A 20,613-nucleotide genomic window follows, 5' to 3' on the forward strand; every position below is an offset into this window, starting at 1 on the left:
TTCTCTCTCTTCCTGTCTGTCCGTTTGTTCCTCCCTCTCCCTAAAAAAATGTATAAAGTTTAAAGGCCCTGGCAGGTTGGCTCAGTGGTAGAACGTTGACCAGTGTAAGGAAGCCCCAGGTTCGATTCCTAGTCAGGGCACACAAGAGAAGTGACCATGTGCTTTCCTTCCGGCTTTTCTCTCTCTTCCCCAGCCAGAGTCATGGCTCAATTTGGGCACATTGGCCCAGGAGCTGAGGATGACTCCATGGAGCCTCCACCTCAGGTGCTAAAAATAGCTCCATTGTAAGCATGGCCCCAAATGGGCAGAGCATCAGCCCTAGATGGGAGTTGCCAGATGGATCCCAGTTGGGGTGTATGTGGAAGTCTATCTCTCTCCCCTCCTCTCACTTGGAAAAGAAAAGAAAAAAAGAGAAGAGAGGAGAAGAGAAGAGAGAGAACAAGGGAGGGGGAGAGGGAGGGGGAGGGGAGAAAAGAAAAAAGATAGTTAACTACAAAGTACTATTTAAGAGATTTATCAACTGGTTAAAAACAAATAGCCAGATTTTTTTTTTTTTTTTTTTTTTCATTTTTCTGAAGCTGGAAACGGGGAGAGACAGTCAGACAGACTCCCGCATGCGCCCGACCGGGATCCACCCGGCACGCCCACCATGGGGCGACGCTCTGCCCACCAGGGGGCGATAATCTGCCCATCCTGGGCGTCGCCATGTTGCGACCAGAGCCACTCTAGCGCCTGAGGCAGAGGCCACAGAGCCATCCCCAGCGCCCGGGCCATCTTTGCTCCAATGGAGCCTTGGCTGCGGGAGGGGAAGAGAGAGACAGAGAGGAAAGTGCGGCAAAGGGGTGGAGAAGCAAATGGGCGCTTCTCCTGTGTGCCCTGGCCGGGAATCGAACCCGGGTCCTCCGCACGCTAGGCCGACGCTCTACCGCTGAGCCAACCGGCCAGGAATAGCCAGATTTTTAATTCTTGGTCATCTTTAGTGTTTTACGTACTCACTTTTCCTCTATGACTACTCTGTAAAACTCTCCATGAGCTGTTATTTTACTTTATCTAACATTTTTTCACTTAACCATGCATATATACTTTAAGTTTGTTTGTTTTTTTAATTCTCAAACTTTTAAAGGTGTAACTTCTTAAATATTTGACTTAGCAATCACTTGGGAGATTTAGAGTAAACTTTAAACAGAAAAAAAGAATCCAATATTACCTTTTAAATGTATCAAAAACACCTGAATCATCAAAATTAATGGCATCAGGGTGTCCAGGAGGTAGACATACGTCACCAATATGAATCTCACAACATGGGATGCCATGCTGCACCACAGTCAAGCTTGGGTAAAACGATGACCAACCTAAAGTTAAATCAAATAACAGCTGTATAAAGAATTGACAGAAAGCATTCAAATTATTTATTATAAAACATATAATTTCTGACTCTTAAAAATAAGTCCCCAAAAGATTTTCTAAAAATCATGTAAATTTACCATAAATCTTTAAGCAATGTAAAAGCCCTCCAAAATGTAGTTTAATTTAGCATTTTATTAACAGAGTCTATCTGTCAGCACATCCATCAATCTGCACGAGTAATAAATGATGAGCAAGACCATGAAATACTCTGAAGTAGTTAACATGGAGGCATTTTAACAGGGCTCTGTGGTGATTCAGGTAAACAGCAGATTTGGTAACCCTAAACCAAAATGCAATTACCAGAATATTTGTTTCCCTGAACTATATACCAAGATTACAGAGCTTACTGTTGTATGCTACACGAATCAAAAAGTGACTCACACCCATAGGAAGCAGAGCTCGGTGTGATTACCACTAAGACATTTAAGCATTATAAGGCATTTCCTAAGGTAGGTTTTATTTAGTTTGAAATTTTCCCTTCAAATTTCTTAATCATCAAAGACATATTAATAGATTTAAGATTTCTTTAAAAAGTGACTACAAATTCAAATTGAAGCCCTACCTTTATTTTTAACATAGAAAGGGTGGTCCAGCTTACACTCCACAGTTAGTAAACCATCTTCTACTGTACCAGGGTCAAAAGTCAACTTCAGTACAGACTCGCCAAAGGATACACTTTCTTCATGTGACAGCAACTTTAGGCCATCAGAACCATAACCCTGAAAATACATACATATAATGAATGAACTGGCAACATTCGATTTAACACATGGTTAAGTTCCTATTATGGGTATATCTTTGTTGAAAAGGTAAAAACAAACAAGACAGGATCCCTGTCTCTAAGGTGCCTTCAACTCAATAGTGAAAAAAGCTTCCCCCCCAAAAAGCACATATATAAATCACAATATAAGGCAGAATGAAATAAGCATTTTAATTCAAGTATAAAGAATGCTAATGCAATTTAATAAAGGAGACATTAATTCCAAGAGAAAGAGATTAGGAGGCTTCTGATTCCTATTTGAACAAGATTTAAAAGAATGAAATTGAGAAAGGGAGAAGAACATGCCTCATACCAGGAAGAGTTGTAACTAACAACTGCTTGGGGTGTGCTGTTTGCTAAAAATACAATATGAGTTGGGAGTTGGGGCAAGGCTGAAAAGGAGGGGCTAGTCAGTAAATAAAGGGTCTCAGCAAAAGGCACAGGACTTTCACCTTTCCTTTGAGAGGGTACTAAGGAAGTCATTAAGTACTTTTATTAATATGATTGTTTAAGGTAACAATAAAGACTACAGAATAAAAGTTACCTCTAATATTCAATCTATTTCAAGATACCAATGAGAGAAGCTCATTAGTCTTGAATTGACAAGTACAAGGTGGCAGAACCAGGCTAAATTTAAATTCAACAAATCTTTATTGAGCATTAGTACATGCCAGGTACTAGGCTTTGAAAATATAATACAAGCATTAACAACACTTTATCCTTACCCTTAAACTTACTGATAAACAAGAGACAGACATGCCAACACCTAGGTATAATATCCAATTATTATTACACTAGTGCATGAACAAAGTAAAGAAGGGAAGGACTGTAAAAATCTTTAAGGACCTGACCAGCAAGCGGCACAGTGGATAGAGTGTCAGTCTGGGACACAGAGGACCCGGGTTTGAAACCCCAAGGTCGCCAGCTTGAGCATGAGCTCATCTGGCTTGAGCACAGGCTCATCAACTTGAGTGTGGAGTCACTGGCTTGAGCAAGGACTGGGACACAGAGGACCCAGGTTCAAAACCCCGAAGTCACCAGCTTGAGCATAGGCTCTTCCAGCTTGAAAACAGGCTCACCAGCTTGAGTGTGGAGTCACTGGCTTGAGCAAGGGGTCACTCACTCTGCTGAGCTCCCCCGTCAAGGCACATATGAGAAAGCAATCAATGAACAGCTATGGTGCAACAACAAAAAACTGATGATTGATGCTTCTCATCTGTCTCCATTCCTGTCTGTCCCTGTCTATCCCTCTCTCTGACTCTCTGTCTCTGTAAAAAAAAATTTTTTTTAGAAGAAAAAAATATCTTAGGAGAAAACACAGTATATCTTCATAACCTTGAATTAAGCAATGGTTTATTATACACAACACCTAAAGCACAAGCAACCAAAGAAACAAATTGCACTTCATCAAAATAAAATTCTTTTATGCATTCGAAGTACAATAGCAAGAAAGTAAAAAACAACCCAATGAATGGGAGAAAATATTTGCAGATCTCATCTGATAAGGTATACTTTCCAGAATATCTGAAGGACGCTCACAAAGGAACAATAAAAATACAACCCAATTTGAAAATGGGAAAATTATTTGAATGGACATTTCTAGGAAGATAATATACAAATAACCAACAAGCACATGAAAATATGCTCACCATCATTAGTCATTGGGAAATGCTAATCACACAAGGAGATACCAGTTCATACACACTAAGATGGCTTTTTTTAAATAAAGATTTTATTTATTCATTATATAGAGGGGGGAGAGAGAGAGAGAGAGAAAGAGAGAGAGAGAAGAGGGGGGAGGAGCAGAAAGCATCAACTCCCATATGTGCCGTGACCAGGCAAAGCCCCAGGTTTTGAACCGGCGACATCAGCGTTTCCAGGTTGACACTTTATCCACTGCGCCACCACAGGTCAGGCTAAGATGGCTTTTGAGTGAAATGGAAGGTAAGTGCAGATGAAGATGTAGATATCAGAACTTCCATACATTACTAATATGGATGTAAAATGGAGCATTCACTGTAGATAACTTTAATGGAAGTTCTTCAAAATGTTAAACTTGGAGTTACCATATGACCCAGTAATCCCTAAGTACCGTATATTTCCCCATGTACAGTGTGTCCGTAAAGTCATGATGCACTTTTGACCGGTCACAGGAAAGCAACAAAAGACGACAGAAATGTGAAATCTGCACCAAATAAAAGGAAAACCCTCCCAGTTTCTGTAGGATGATGTGGCAGCATGTGCGCATGTGCAGATGATGACGTAACACCATGTATACAGCAAAGCAGCCCATGGCCATGCCAGTCGAGATGTGGACGATACAGAGGAAAGTTCAATGTGTTCTGTGGCTTGCTAAATTCGAATCTGTGACCAAAGTGCAACGTGAATATCGGCGCGTTTATAACGAAGTGCCACCACATAGGAATAACATTACTCGGTGGGATAAGCAGTTAAAGGAAACCGGCAGTTTGGTGGAGAAACCCCATTCTGGTAGGCCATCAGTCAGTGACACGTCTGTAGAGGCTATACGGGATAGCTACCTAAGGAGCCCTAAAAAAATCTGTGCTTGAGCCCACATCGAACTGCACTGAATAGGTATGAAACTGGGAGAGTTTTCCTTTTATTTGGTGCAGATTTCACATTTTTATCGTCTTTTGTTGCTTTCCTGTGACCGGTCAAAAGTGCACCATGACTTTACGGGACACACTGTATAAGACGATCCCATTTATAATATGCACCTTAATTTTGGGGCCCAAAATTTGGGAAAAAAATGTATCTGGGGAAACTTCATGTATTACATGAAGTTACTAAACTCAAGTTTTATTCATCATGAAATTCATACAACTCCTCTTCACTGTCAAAACTCCCATCCATTAGCTTGTCTTCAATCTATGTCTGATGACAAATCACTGTTTTCCACAATGAGCACAAAAACAAGTGTGAAAAAGTGGGAAATGCAAGTAAAAAAACCCTACAACCACTGTATAAGACGTGCCCAGTTTTTATACCCCAAATTTTTTCGGGAAAAAAGTACATCTTATACCTGGGGAAAGAGGGTATATAACAAGAGAAATGAAAACACGTCACGCAAAAGCTCGTACAAGAAGGTTCATAGCATTATTCCTAACAGCCAAAGAGTGGAAACAAGCCAAATGTCTTTTAGCTGACGAATGAATAAATCAATGCAGTATATCCATATATAATATTATTTAGTCATAAAAAGAACACAGTTCTTACATACATAATTACACAGATGAACCTTGAAAACATTACACTAAGTGAAAGAAGCTAACTTTCACAAAAGGTCACATATGATTTCCTTCACATGAAATGTCCAGTATAAGCAAATCCATAGGTACTGAAAACACATTTGTGATTGCCAGGGTCTAAGGAGAGGGAAGGAATAGGAAATGATCACTTAAGGAGTTTCTTTTTAACATGATGAAAATATTCTGGAATTAGATACCCGTGATGGTTGCACATTCTTGTAACATACTAAAAAGCAATGAATTGTACATCGTAAACGGTGAATGCTATGGTGTGTACACTATAATTCAGTAAAATTTAAAATATAATTGAAAACTTGAAAAAACGAAAATGCCAGTCTTTTTATGGAGTCATTTAAAAAGTAATTTAAGCCCTAGCAAGATAGCTCAGTTGGTTAGTGTCATCCTGAAAAGTTGCAGAGGTCTGATCCCCGAGTCAGGCACATACAGAAACAGATCGATATTTCTGACTCTAAAATCAACAAATAAATTTTTAAAATAAATAAAAAGTGTAAGGTATTTTTCCCCGCCGAGAAGGAAGGAAGGGGCCAGAACCACCAAGTGTGGAATAACAAAAGGCTTTATTGAGTACAGGGCATCCCGCCCGGCAAGGTTCCCTGGCCCCAAAGAAAGAAAGATGGAGGAGATGGAGGCCAGGGAAGTCGCAAGGATTAAACCGCATTGGAGATATTTAAAGGGGTCCCCCTCTAGGGAAGTCGAGCTAGTATGACGTGGTGAAATCTCGCTGGCAGATGGTCACTTTTTCCCAAACAGTTCCTGTGACGCCTCTTTTGGCGCGCTTGGTTGTGGGCGGTCCTAGCCAAAGTTCACGGGTCTGGGTTCCCCACGTGACCATCCCCCATTATCCACCGACCTTACAAAAAGTAACTTAATATAAATGACTCCCAATTCTCTTTAGGGGAATTAACCACTTTGTAGATTACCAAAGATAAAGCTTTGCTTCATTTACTTCCTCTTTTATTTTTAATACCAGTTAAGTCTGCCTCATCTAAGAAAGCATGACTACAAAGGTAAACCTGAAGCCTCTCCCTCCATTAGGCTAATCAGCAATAAATCAAACCACCACGACCTAAAATGTAAGATATCACTTACATATGGAAGTAAACAGAGAGCACTGTTGTAGAATAACAAAAACTCTTCTCTTTTTGAGATAGAGAGAAAGGGACCGATAGGGACAGACTAGAGAGATTGAGGCGTATCAATTCTTTGTCTGCAGCACCTTAGCTGTTCACTGATTTTTTCTTATGTACCTTGATGGGGGGTGGGTTAGAGCAGAGCAAGTGACTCATTGCTCAATCCAGTGATCTTGGACTCAAGCTGGTGAGCCCGCACTCAAGCCGGTGACCTAGGGGTTTTGAACCTGGGTCCTCTGCATCCCAGTGTGACACTCTATCCACTGTGCAACCGCTTGGTCAGGTGAATAACAAAAATTTTTGTTACATTTTGAAAAAAATGTTTAAAAAATTTCAAATCAACCTTGTGAGTGCCCATTTGGAGATCCTCCTCATTCTCACAGCCTTCAGCTCTAGCAAAATCTTCAACGTCCTGCCATTCCTTATTGCTTCCCTTATGAAAGCAGAGCCGTGTACCTGAAGTTTAAGTAAAAAACAAGTATTAGGTCTGTGACAGTGCTACACAAGTAAGCTATACACAAAATCAACTTTGTGTTGTTTTTTTTTACCTTTCAAAAAACAGTGCCAAGCAGTCGACGGCCAAGAATTGCACCACCCCAAATCATCATCATCTGAGAGGGAGGACATGCAGAAAATGCCAGACTCGGACTCACTATTTGCCTGTGAAAAATAACATTATACACTTTATTCCTTTAAGACATACCTTGTTATTATCTGTCTCTATCTCAGGCTTTCGGCTCTCCTATTAGGGGATAACTTAACTATTTTAAACTTAGGAGAAAATACACCTTTGAATACCAAAGTTTATAAAAGGTTTTATTAAATATATAGTCCCATTTGTAAAAAACTTTTCTAACAGTTAATAATAGAGCTGTACATAAAACTGAATTCAGATCACTAGCAGAACAATGACATACTGTTATCTATCTGTATGTGCTTCAAAAGACTTTTTAGAGAGCGAAAGTTAATATATTACAACTACTGTGCAAACTTTGTAAAAGTTTAATCTCATGAATAAACTCACCCTTTCATGTCTGACTGGTGTTTCCTCCTTCCAGTGGTGAGGGAAGGCTGGCTCACTCTTAGAAGAAGAGGACACTGGTGGAGGGCGTGCATAGGAATGTAAACTTTTACTAGTAGCTATGATGTGTACAGGAGATGATCTAAAATAAAGAAGCAGTTTTAACCATAAAGCATAAGTCCTTAAAGCAGATCTTTGCTTTTGATGAAAAAAAATTTGTATTCAAATGCCAATGTTATTACATATAAGACACCTATGGGCCCTGGGGCTGGATGACTTGGTTGGTTGGAGCATAGTCCCCAAGGCAGAGGCTGCTGGTTTGATCCCCAGTTAGAGCATATGAAGGAACAGCTTGATGTTCCCAACTTTCTCTTTCCCCCTTCTTTTCTCATCGAAATCAATCAAAATAAATAAATAAATAAATAATAAAAAAAGACACCCGTGGAAAACACTAGTAAAAACATCAAGATTTCATTTATATGTTGTTCCTTATTCAACTTCTTATCCAAGCCCTACTCACATATTTTAAAGGTTTTTTTCATATTTGACAGTGTATTTCAAGTTCCAAATTACTATTTCCTTTATTCATTTGCTTTTATATTAACATTTATTTTAAATGTTAGCATTTTCATTCATGAATAACCCCTGTGCAGGGCTCCATAACCATTTCTTCTCCTTGTTTGATGTTGTCTTAAGTCCTAACATGAGTGAATCACCCTTGGCTGGTTGACTCAGTGGAGAGCGTCAGCCCGGCATATGAACGTCCTGGGTTCAACTGCCAATCAGGCACACAGAGAAGCACCCATCTGCTTCTCTATCCCTCTCTCTCTCTTCTCCTCCCCGCCTACAGCCATGCCTCAGTTAGGACGAGCTGGCCCTGGGCACTGAGGATGGCTCCATGGCTTCCGCCTCAGGTGCTAAAAAATGGCTCCAGTTGCAACAGAGCAAGGGCCCCAGATGGGCAGAGCATTGCCCCCTGGTGGGCATGCCAGGTGGACCCCAGTTGGAGAGCATGTGGGAGTCTGTCTCTGCCTCCCCCGCTTTCACTAAAAATAAATTAATTAATGTAAATGAGTGAATCTATACTTAATGCAACCAACACTGAACTCTTTATCTACCAACCACCTATCCCTGGGCAACAATAAACTACTTTAAGCCAAAATGCTTAAACTTTTTATAGCAGAAAGCAGATTATTTGCAACTTCTTGTAACTGGACACCATTTCTTGTTTCTAATACAAACTTGTTGAAAAGCATCTACACATAAGATCTAATAATTTTCCCCCAGGATCACCTTTTAAAAAGTAACCCCTTGCCTGACCTGTGGTGATGCAGTGGATAAAGTGTTGACCTGGAATGCTGAGGTTGCCAGTTCAAAACCCTGGGTTTACCTGGTCAAAGTACATATGGGAGTTGATGCTTCCTGCTCATCCCCCTCCCCCCTCCTCTCTAAAATGAATAATTAAAATCTTAAAAAAAAAAAAAACGAAAGAAAAGTAACCTCTTCCCCAGTTTTCTCCTCAGTCTCTTTAGCAGGCAGTGCTCTCTCTAGAGTACCTGCACTCCCAAGAACATACTAAGACCCTCTGCCCGTAAACAGATCAGCTAATGCTCGGAGGGAGGAAGTAACAGTAAGAAGCAGGTCCTAATGGATGACCAGTGCTGTGACTGACAGGGCAGTTCGGAAAGCAGCGAGGGAGTCTGGGGGTAGATCTGTCTGAAGCTCCCAAATCAGGACAATTCTCTGCAATACCAAATAGGGATTTGGTCCTTAACAGAAAAAAGTTGATGCATATCTGTACTAGCCTCGTTTTTAAACAGGGAAAGAAAAATCTTACTTTCCAATTCTTCCCTATTCCCTGAGAAATTTTATTAGCCTCTCAATTTTAATTTTATCCTCATTAATCATTTTTCATTATAAATTATTTTATAAGGATCTATGAAATCATTCTTTGCTTTCATGTTCATATTACTTCTTAAATAAAACCCCCACCAATTTCATTTTAGCATGTTCTCCAATCATTTTTGGATTTTAAAATACAAATATTAAATGTTTTGTCTTTTACTAATTTCTTCCTTTATACATTTAAAACTTGCCTGGCCAGGAGGTGGTGCTGTGGGTAGAAAATTGTCCTGGGACACAAAGGACCCAGGTTTGAAACCCCAAGGTCTCCGGCTTGAAGCCCAAGGTCACTGGGTTGAGCCCAAGATCTCTGGATTGAGCAAGGGGTCACTGGCTCAACTGGAGCCCCACACTCAAGTCATAAATGAGAAAGCAATCAATGAACAACTAAGATGCTGCCAAGAAAGAACTGATGCTTCTCATCTCTCTCCCTTCCTGTCTGTCTCTGTCTCTCTGACTGAAAAAAAGAACTCCAAGGTCCTGGCAGGATAGCTAAGTAGGTTAGAGCATTGTCCCTATACACCAAGGTTATGGGTTCGATCCCAAGTCAGGGCACATATAAGAATCACCAGTGAATGTGTAAATAAATGGAACAATAACAACAAAAAATCAATGTTTCACTCCCTATCTCCTCCTCTTTCCTCTCTCTAAAATCAATAAATTAAAAAAAAAAATCTTTATGAAGTATTAGAGAATGGCCAAACTGCTAAAAATCCCTAAAGTTCATTCCTGCCTTCATAACTAACAAAAGATTATGTATGAGTTTTATCAATTCTCTGTTTAACCATTTAAAAGAGATAATAACACTATGTTCTTTTTTTTTTTTTTTTTTTTTCAGAGAGAGGGATAGACAGGGACGGAGAGAGATGAGAAGCATCAATCATTAGTTTTTCGTTGCACGTTGCAACACCTTAGTTGTTCATTGATCGCTTTCTCATATGTGCCTTGACTGCGGGTCTTCAGACCAAGTAACCCCTTGCTGGAGCCAGTGACCTTGGGTTCAAGCTGGTGGGCTTTTGCTCAAACCAGATGAGCCTGCGCTCAAGCTGGCGACCTTGAGGTCTCGAACCTGGGTCCTTCCGCATCCCAGTCCGACGCTCTATCCACTGCGCCACTGCCTGATCAGGCAATAACACTATGTTCTAAAATCTGTAATAGCCTGGATTATCTGTAAAAATAACATGCTGAACATATGGAAAACACTAATACCATTAGTCTCTTCATCCCTCTATACGCAGGGATAATACAAAGTTTACCTGGCCTCAACCCCTTTGCACTGTACAGTTACAACTTCAGACATTCAAAGCTGAGTAACAAACATAATGAAACATTCTATAAGAAGTTGTGTGAAAGCCACTGACAGTGTTAGATGGCAGGTAAGACAGCAGAGCATGACTCTTGGTCTTGTTCCCTAGGAAGAAGGGAAGCACAGAAAATGCTGCAGAAAATAAATTTAGATCTTTAGGGAAATACTCCTTTACTTATGTTTTTATTTATATTGATTTTCTTCTGAAAGGTTTATTCAACTTTCAAGAACTATTATAATCTTCATGAATTTGTGGCAAAAATGAAAAGTATTATCTCTAAACTAGAAATGAGGAGAAAAAAATAGTCCAATAGCAAAATCAGGGTTTTGAATTTTTTTTTTAATGTAAAAGAATTTTTAGCTTTTTTATTATTAAGATAATAACAAAAACTGGGACTATAAAGGATGTAATATTTCAGCCTGACCTGTGGTGGTGCAGTGGATAAAGTGTTGACCTGGAAATGCTGAGGTCGCCAGTTGGAAACCCTGGGCTTGCCTGGTCAAGGCACATATGGGGGTTGATGCTTCCAGCTCCTCCCCCCTTCTCTTTCTCTGTCTCTCCTCTCTCTCCCTCTCCTCTCTAAAAAAATGAATAAATAATTTTTTTAAAAAAAGGACATAATACTTCAAAAGGTAAGTTTTCTTTCCTGGAGAATTTTCATGGAATTAAACTGAACGTTAACTAAAATGATTTTGCTTTAATCCAGACCAATATCCTGATGAACAGAAGAAAAGCAGCATAATTTAATGCAGTGGTCCCCAATTCCCGGACTGGTACCAGTCTGTGGGCCATTTGGTACCGGTCCAGAGAGAAAGAATAAATAACTTACATTATTTCCATTATATTTATATTTAAGTCTGAACGATGTTTTATTTTTAAAAAATGACCAGATTCCCTCTGTTACATCCGTCTAAGACTCACTCTTTTTTTTTTTTTTTCCTGAAGCTGGAAACGGGGAGAGATGTCATAAAGACTCCCGCATGCGCCCGACCGGGGATCTACCCGGCACGCCCACCAGGGGCGATGCTCTGCCCACCAGGGGGCGATGCTCTGTCCCTCTGGGGCGTTGCTCTGCTGCGACCAAAGCCACTCTAGTACCTGGGGCAGAGGCCAAGGAGCCATCCCCAGCGCCCGGGCCATCTTTGCTCCAATGGAGCCTTGGCTGCGGGAGGGGAAGAGAGAGACAGAGAGGAAGGAGGGGGGGGTGGAGAAGCAAATGGGCGCTTCTCCTATGTGCCCTGGCCGGGAATCGAACCCGGGTCCCCCGCACGCCAGGCCGACACTCTACCGCTGAGCCAACCGGCCAGGGCATAAGACTCACTCTTGACGCTTGTCTTGGTCACATGATACATTTATGTGTCCCACCCTAAAGGCCGGTCCGTGAAAATATTTTCTGATATTAAACCGGTCCATGGCCCAAAAAAGGTTGGGGACCACTGATTTAATGGGTTGTAAGAAAACCAGGTTTTGTCTGACCAGGCGGTGGTGCGGTGGATAGAGCACTGGACTGAGATGCAGAGGACCCAGGTTCGAGACCCCGAGGTCGCCAGCTTGAGCGCGGGCTCATCTGGTTTTGAGCAAATATCACCAGCTTGGACCCAAGGTCGCTGGCTCGAGCAAGGGGTTACTCAGTCTGCTGAAGGCCCATGGTCAAGACACATATGAGAAAGCAATCAATGAACAACTACAGTGTCGCAACGAAAAACTGATGATTGATGCTTCTCATCTCGCTCCGTTCCTGTCTGTCTGTCCCTATCTATCCCTCTCTCTGACTCTCTCTCTGTCTCTGTAAAAAAAAAAAAAAAAAAAAATTCTTTATACAAATACAATTTTGATTGCAATAAATAGAAATATAGTATAATAAAAGTATTTCTTGGTCTGATTTACTTTCTAGTGACTTTAAAACATCTATGAATATTCTTCATTTACTGTTTTCATATCAGTTTTATCTAATTCTCAAGAGTTGAAATGTTAGTAAGCGAAATAGCTCTTTGAACATTATAAGATAAGAAGCTTAATGCTAATGATTTTACTTAAATCCTAATGGTTAACAGCATTACTTTTAAAACTAGAAAAAAAATAAGTTTGTTTTTTTTTTAATTCATTTTAGAGAGGAGAGAGAAAGGGAGAGAAAGAGACAGAGAAGGTGGGGAGGAGCTGGAAGCATCAACTCCCATATGTGCCCTGACCAGGCAAGCCCAGGGTTTCGAACCAGCGACCCCAGCATTTCCAGGTTGATGCTTTATCCACTGTGCCAACACAGGTCAGGCAATAACAGCTATTTCTAATGACAGAAGTGTTCAATAAAAAGACAGTGTTGTTACCTGTTGTAAAATGAGCACTGCATAAGTGGACTCTGTGGACTGGTGGCGATATTTGCTAGTTCTGTTAGCCAATCTACCTCATTTTCACGGTACGTATTTTCTGATATATCTGAGGTATTTTGGTTCCAAGATGGTCTTGGATATTCTTGATGTGAAACATCTGAACTTAGCTGGTATATGGCAGATTGGGTAGGATCACTTTGAACAGCTTGAAGTTCAGGAAGATCATCTGCAAATACATATCAAAATTATGAAAAGGAAATTACTAATATAGGGTAATACTATAATTACAGTTGGAAGAGACATCTTCAAATTTAGCAAATTAGTTTTATGAGAGGAAAAGTATAAATTCAAAATAATGAGACAAATTTCAATTTTAAAAAATAACACCCAGTACAACAAGTGAATCCAACCAATGTAAATGTACGAACAACTTCACTACCTAAACCAGGCAGTTACCACAACTGTTCATAGATTGGAAAAACAAGGCTGTGCTTCCTGGTTTTTCCTTTTAGTTTTTTACACTTCACCGAGGAGTAATCCACATGCTATTGAGACATTTGTATATAAACACATTGAGTGAAAAGGCATTTTATGTGTGCATGTATATATTTATCATTCATATATAGTACTTTTATTAATCTGTTATATAAAATTACTGCAGTAATAAAAAAAAAATTTAAAAATCATATACATAAATTTTTATAAATTTTTAGGTACTATAAGCCAAATTATTTTTACTGAGAAATTCTGAACTTAGAAATATTTACTGGTTATTTTTTCCTGTACATGTTATTGTGTTCCCAAAAGGTACTTTATGACAGACTTTACTCCCCAAGAGAGAAGACTAGAAATACACACTACCCAAATACTACTCTTATTTTTTTTTTTTTTTGTACTTTTCTGAAGCTGGAAACGGGGAGAGACAATCAGACAGACTCCCGCATGCGCCCGACCGGGATCCACCCGGCACGCCCACCAGGGGGCAATGCTCTGCCCACCAGGGGGCAATGCTCTGCCCCTCTGGGGTGTTGCTCTGTTGCGACCAGAGCCACTCTAGCGCCTGGGGCAGAGGCCAAGGAGCCATCTCCAGCGCCCGGGCCATCTTTGCTCCAATGGAGCCTTGCTACAGGAGGGGAAGAAAGAGACAGAGAGGAAGGAGAGGGGGAGGGGTGGAGAAGCAGATGGGCACTTCTCCTGTGTGCCCTGGCCGGGAATCAAACCCGGGACTTCTGCACGCCAGGCCGACGCTCTACCACTGAGCCAACCGGCCAGGGCCCCAAATACTACTCTTATAAGGCAGGGGTCAGAAGCCTATGGCTTGCGAGCCAGATGTGGCTCTTTTGATGACTGCATCTGGCTGGCAGACCATCTTTAATAAAAAAAAAAACAGTATCGTTAAAAATATAAAACATTCTCATGTATTACAATCCATTCATTTCCTACTGCTCATGTTCATGGTTGTGGGTGGCTGGAGCCAATCACAGCTGTCCTCCGGGACAACATCAAATTTTTATTGGATAATGCGTAATGTACACGGGTCATTGTATGGCTCTCATGGAATTACATTTTAAAATATGTGGTGTTCATGGCTCTCTCAGCCAAAAAGGTTCCTGACCCCTGCTGTAAGAAATGCTATAATACTGGGGGAAAAAATACACACATAAAGGAAAAAAAGTATCTTGCAGGCCTTAAAAAAACCTCTATGAAACACCTACACATTCTATAGATCCATTGGTTCCCTTCAAAATATGTCAAGAAACTCTTCCTAGTCTTAGGAGTTGTCCTAAACTATCACTATAAATGTACTTACACATAATTCCTATTCAGGCATATATCCCAGAATAGCCTACTAAAACTGCAATGTCTCAGAAGTACTCATTCAGAATATCCATTCACAAAACTGAGTAAAAGGCATCCCCCCCCCCTTCACGGAGAGTCAAAATATCACACCAATTTGAGATAACTCCACCCCAGAATTCTCATGCTCGTGTAGCCACTTCCCTTCCCTCACTGCCAACATCCTTTTTTGACTATCACTTCTTTTTTATTATAAAAAGTTCATTTCTGTATCTCATGTTCAGGAAATTATGGTAACTGCTTTTAAACTGAAGTCATTCTGGATGGTACAAATTTTTTAACCCTGCCAAGTCCCAAGTGTCAGGTCCTGAAACCTAAAATGTGACAGTGGAGAATCACTTATCTGATTAAAATGGTGTCTTTTCGCAACAATAACCACTACTCAATGAATATTAGGGCCCAGCAAACTCTTGGCATTCAAACAGGTTATGTACAAAGACTGTCAGGATCTCCAGATTCCCACACACAGCACTCGGGCATATAATCTCCTCTATTTCATCTTTTGTAAAATGAGGATGATCACATCTTCTCAGGGTTTTGTGAACATTAAGGAAAACTACCTATTAAACGGGGACAAAGCCAAGCTAAAAAGCTGGGCAACAAGACAAGGTTACTCATTAGCTTTTTACTTCTCAACATCTCAAAGCAATACTTTATTAAAAACCATACCTCAACCAGTCAAATACCTTTGAAACAGCTCAGCAATAGTGATAACCACATATGTCCAAATCTCAACACTGTAATTTCCCCATCATACTAACAAGCCAGCCATGAAGAATGGCCAAGCATAACTTCTTGAGCTCACTGGGATGTTTCAAAAGTAACACCTGTTGAAAAGCTACACAGTAGGGGTTTCCTAAGGTGTTGAATAGCCCCATTTTTACCCACAATGTAAGGCAGGTTAATATAGTAATTTGTAAATGAGTCTCTCTGATAATCATAAATAGCTCAAATTTATGTTGGTTTTAATTAATATTTTAGAAGCAATAACAAGAGAACATTGAAAACTAATGTACAACACTTCACATACTTTTTAGCAGTTCGAGGTAGGCTAAACATGAAAATTAATCTGAATTTCAGTGAGATCCCTAAAATCTTTAATGTTATTTACCAAGCTCCATGTGCTCATCACAGGAGTTGTAGCCAGGTGAGGATGGCAGATTTTCATTACACTGCAGCAACTCCAGCGAGTCATTCATTCCTGCAGCTCTCTTGTCCATTACCAGCAGGAGTTTCTGTACTGCATTAGGCATCTGATTTGTCTTCACTTCCCACACCATGTTATGGTGCTCTGACTTTAAAATAAAAAGGAAAATATAAGGAAATACAAAATATAAGAAAAAAATGTCAAATCATGTAATCTGGAGATTATATAAGTATAGAATTAATCAGAGACATCAAAATGTTGAATCTTTAATCTATATATTGCTATTTGCAGACCCATCAAATCCTTTAATTTTTTTTTTCTTATTTTTGATCTTTTGAGGATCTGACGACAGTTAGGTTTAATGTTGATTCACTCACACCAGATTTATTGATTTTAGCGAGAGACAGGAAGGGGACAGAGAGAGAAAAAGAGACAGAGTCAGGAACAATGAGCTGTTCCTATATGTGCTCTGACCAGGAATCAAAACGGCAACTTTTTTTTTTTTTTTACTTTGAACAAGTCATTTACTCAACTGCCCAGTGCTTTAGTTTCTGTTTTGTTTTTTTCCATTTTTCCAAAGCTGGAAACGGGGAGGCAGTCAGACTCCTGCATGCGCCCGACCGGGATCCACCCGGCACGCCCACCAGGGGGTGATGCTCTGCCCATCTGGGGCGTAGCTCTGCTGCATCCAGAGCCATTCTAGCGCCTGAGGCAGAGGCCACAGAGCCATCCCCAGCGCCCGGGCCATCTTTTCTCCAATGGAGCCTCGGCTGCAGGAGGGGAAGAGAGAGACATAGAGGAAGGAGAGGGGGAGGGGTGGAGAAGCAGATGGGCGCTTCTCCTGTGTGCCCTGGCCGGGAATCGAACCCGGGACTCCTGCACGCCAGGCTGACGCTCTACCGCTGAGCCAACTGGACAGGGCCTAAAACGGCAACTTTTATGCACATTTGACACTCTTGACAGAGAAATCCTTTAATTTTTTTAAAAATAAATTTTATTTGTTGATTTTAGAAAGAAGGGACAGACAGACAGAAACATTGCTCTGTTCCAGTGCGTGCCCTGACTGGCAATCGAACTGGCAATCTCCGCATCTACAGGACACTTGAACCACTATAACCAACAGTGCTATCAAGCCAGGGTGAACTTTTTTTTTTTCATTTACTGACTTAGATTGGGGGGGAGAGAAAGGGAAGGAGGGAAAGAGGAGGGAGAATGGGAGAGAGGAAAATGGAGAGAGGAGGGAGGAGAGAAAGAGAGAAAAGAGAGGAAGACAGAAGGGGAGAGGGGGAGGGGGGAAGTGGGAAAGAGAGAAACACTGATTTGTTGTTCCACTTATTCATGTACCCTTTGGTTGATTCTTGCATGTGTCCTGACCAGGGATTGAACTCACAACCTCAGCAGGTCTGGACTATGTTCTAACCAACTGAGCTACTGGCCAGGGCCTGTATCCCTATCAAATTGTTTATATCAGGATAACTCCCTGATATTTTGGCTGGCCTACATCCATGTAGTCAGCACTAAATTATACCCAAATCCCAAAGGATTTAGTATCTTGAATTTTTTTTTTTTGTATTTTTCCGAAGCTGGAAACGGGGAGACAGTCAGACAGACTCCCGCATGCGCCCGACCGGGATCCACCCGGCACGCCCACCAGGGGGCGATGCTCTGCCCATTTGGGGTGTCGCTCTGTTGCAACCAGAGCCTCTCTAGCGCCTGAGGCAGAGGCCATAGAGCCATCCCCAGCGCCCGGGCCATCTTTGCTCCAATGGAGCCTCGGCTGCGGGAGGGGAAGAGAGAGAGAGAGAGAGAGAGGAAGGAGAGGGGGAGGGGTGGAGAAGCAGATGGGCGCTTCTCCTGTGTGCCCTGGCCGGGAATCGAACCCGGGACTTCTGCACGCCAGGCCGACGCTCTACCAGAGCCAACTGGCCAGGGCCAGTATCTTGAATTTTTTTTTCTTTTTTTTTTTCAGTATCTTGAATTTTTAAAGGCCCTTTCTTCTCAAGAATAATAGAGTAATTTATAAATCAAGTATCTCTTTCAGATTCCCAATATGAGACCAATAAAACCTTTTTCAACTTCAAATTTAAAAGAAAATTAGGCCCTGGCCGGTTGGCTCAGTGGTAGAGCATCGGCCTGGCGTGCAGAAGTCCCGGGTTAGATTCCCGGCCAGGGCACACAGGAGAGGTGCCCATCTGCTTCTCCACCCCTCCCCCTCTCCTTCCTCTCTGTCTCTCTCTTCCCCTCCCGCAGCCAAGGCTCCATTGGAGCAAAAGATGGCCTGGGTGCTGGGGATGGCTCCTTGGCCTCTGCCCCAGGCGCTAGAGTGGCTCTGGTGGCGACAGAGCGACGCTCTGGATGGGCAGAGCATCGCCCCCTGGTGGGCGTGCCGGGTGGATCCCGGTCCGGCGCATGAGGGAGTCTATCTGACTGCCTCCCCATTTCCAACTTCAGAAAATACAAAAAAAAAGAAAATTAAACGTTCCTTAAATTAAAAAAGAATAAAAGACTTATTTTTTCATTTAAGATTCTACTTTAGCCTGACCAGACGGTGGCGCAGTAGATAAGAGCATAGGACTGGGATGCGGAAGGATCCAGGTTCGAGATCCCAAGGTTGCCAGCTTGAGCGCGGGCTCATCTGGTTTGAGCCAAAAAAAAAGCTCACTGGCTTGGACCCAAGGTCGCTGGCTCCAGCAAGGGGTTACTCGGTCTGCTGAAGGCCCATGGTCAAGGCACATATGAGAAAGCAATCAATAAACAACTAAGAAGTCATAACGTGCAATGAGAAATTAATGATTGATGCTTCTCATCTCTCTCCGTTCCTGTCTGTCTGTCCCTGTCTATCTCTGCCTCTGTAAAAAAAAAAAAAAAAAAAAAAGATTCTACTTTAATTTCTTTATTTACTGTGTTCCTTATTTTGTTTTCTCATCTTCCAAAAGTAAACAAGTTTAACACACTTAAAAAATCTATCATTTGAGTTTCTTTAAATGGTCATATATTACATTAGTCATAAAAGTAAAAATGTTCTTATGTCTTCTTAATGAGAATTTGGGGCCTAACTTAATAAAAAGATAACTGTTCTTAATAGGCTATTATTTCTAGAAAAATGAATACTAATCATGGGAGATTTAGCTAAATAAACACTTGAACTACCCTTCATCTACAAGACCACCAAGTTATTACAAGGAAGAAAATAATAGATGTTAACACACTTAAATAATTTCTCAGGGAAGTCTGCCAACTAAATTTTGTTATGAGAATTCATGTGTTATACCTTTTACACTCTTGCCTTTGGACATGATAAATTGGTTATTTAGCACAGGTGACAGGAGCAAGATTTCCTGATTTCTCAGGCTCAACTTCAGATCTCTTTTTTTAAAAAGTTCTGGGCTAACGGGCGCTGAGGATGGCTCTGAGGCCTCTGCCTCAGGCGCTAGAATGGCTCTGGATGCAACAGAGTGACGCCCCAGATGGGCAGAGCATCGCCCCCTGGTGGGCATGCCGGGTGGATCCCGGTCGGGTGCATGTGGGAGTCTGACTGCCTACCCCGTTTCCAGCTTCGGAAAAATGAAAAAAGTTCTGGGCTAATATGAAATATACTAAAAATTCTGAAAACATAGTTTTTTTTCCCTCAAATAAAATATATATTTCTGTTAAATGTCACTAACAGTACCCCAGCCCAGCTAATCAAAAAATGCAGTGAAAAGATGTTAAATTCTTAATATTTATACCTTTCTTTTCTTTTTTAAAAAATTCACTTTAGAGAGGGAAAAACACACACACAGAGATAGAGATTAAGGGAGGAAGAAGAGGGGAGAGGAGCAGGAAACATCAACTCCCAAATGTGCCTTGCCCAGGTAAGCCTGGGCTTTTGAACCAGCAACCTCAGTGTTCCAGGTCGACACTTGAGCCACTGAGCCACCACAGGTAAGGCCAGACCAGAGCTTTCTAAGTCATGACATACTCACCAAGAACACAATGGCAATACTGATGAGTTTTTCCTACAAAGGCTTTTTTTTATAATCTCTTAAAGAAACTTTTCTCATTATAAAATACATAATCACTGTGGCAAAAATTTTAAGTCTTTTTTAAGAAAAAAGTAAAATAATTACTTCCATTCCCACTAACCAGACTTGGATATTGTTAACATTTTGGTTTATTATCTGACATCTCTTTTCCATGCAGATACCTATGATTATATTTTTCTTCATATATCTTTTCCTTAAACATAAGTTCATAAGCATTTTCCTATGTTATTAACATTTTTCAAATACCTATTTTAAATAATCATACATCATATGTACCAAAGTTCATTTATTCTTCCTATTGCTAATGTTGTTCTAAGTTTTTTCACTCAATTATATTTTTAAAAAAGGTATTGGCTTATATTTGTTATTTCTAAACAGATTCCTACAAATAGGTGCATGGCAACTAATTATCTTCCAAAAGTTCTTGACACATACAGTCA

The 20,613-nt window shown here is 40.9% G+C and overlaps 1 protein-coding gene across 2 annotated transcripts in view; it reads right to left on the reverse strand.

Moving 5' to 3' along the window:
• The window catches only part of HBP1 (HMG-box transcription factor 1), a 40,219-nt gene that overhangs the window by 11,492 nt on the left and 8,114 nt on the right, over positions 1 to 20,613 (reverse strand). For both annotated transcript variants that reach the window (XM_066342436.1, XM_066342437.1), the window contains exons 2-8: positions 16,113 to 16,296; positions 13,142 to 13,370; positions 7,612 to 7,750; positions 7,136 to 7,247; positions 6,931 to 7,043; positions 1,970 to 2,126; positions 1,208 to 1,352 (exon numbers count right to left, since the gene is read on the reverse strand). In XM_066342436.1, the coding sequence (XP_066198533.1) occupies positions 1,208 to 1,352; positions 1,970 to 2,126; positions 6,931 to 7,043; positions 7,136 to 7,247; positions 7,612 to 7,750; positions 13,142 to 13,370; positions 16,113 to 16,296 (1,079 nt within the window). The remainder of the gene's footprint in view (positions 1 to 1,207; positions 1,353 to 1,969; positions 2,127 to 6,930; positions 7,044 to 7,135; positions 7,248 to 7,611; positions 7,751 to 13,141; positions 13,371 to 16,112; positions 16,297 to 20,613) is intronic.

The sequence above is a fragment of the Saccopteryx leptura genome, chromosome 6 (genome assembly GCF_036850995.1).
Source record: "Saccopteryx leptura isolate mSacLep1 chromosome 6, mSacLep1_pri_phased_curated, whole genome shotgun sequence".
NCBI lineage: Eukaryota > Metazoa > Chordata > Mammalia > Chiroptera > Emballonuridae > Saccopteryx > Saccopteryx leptura.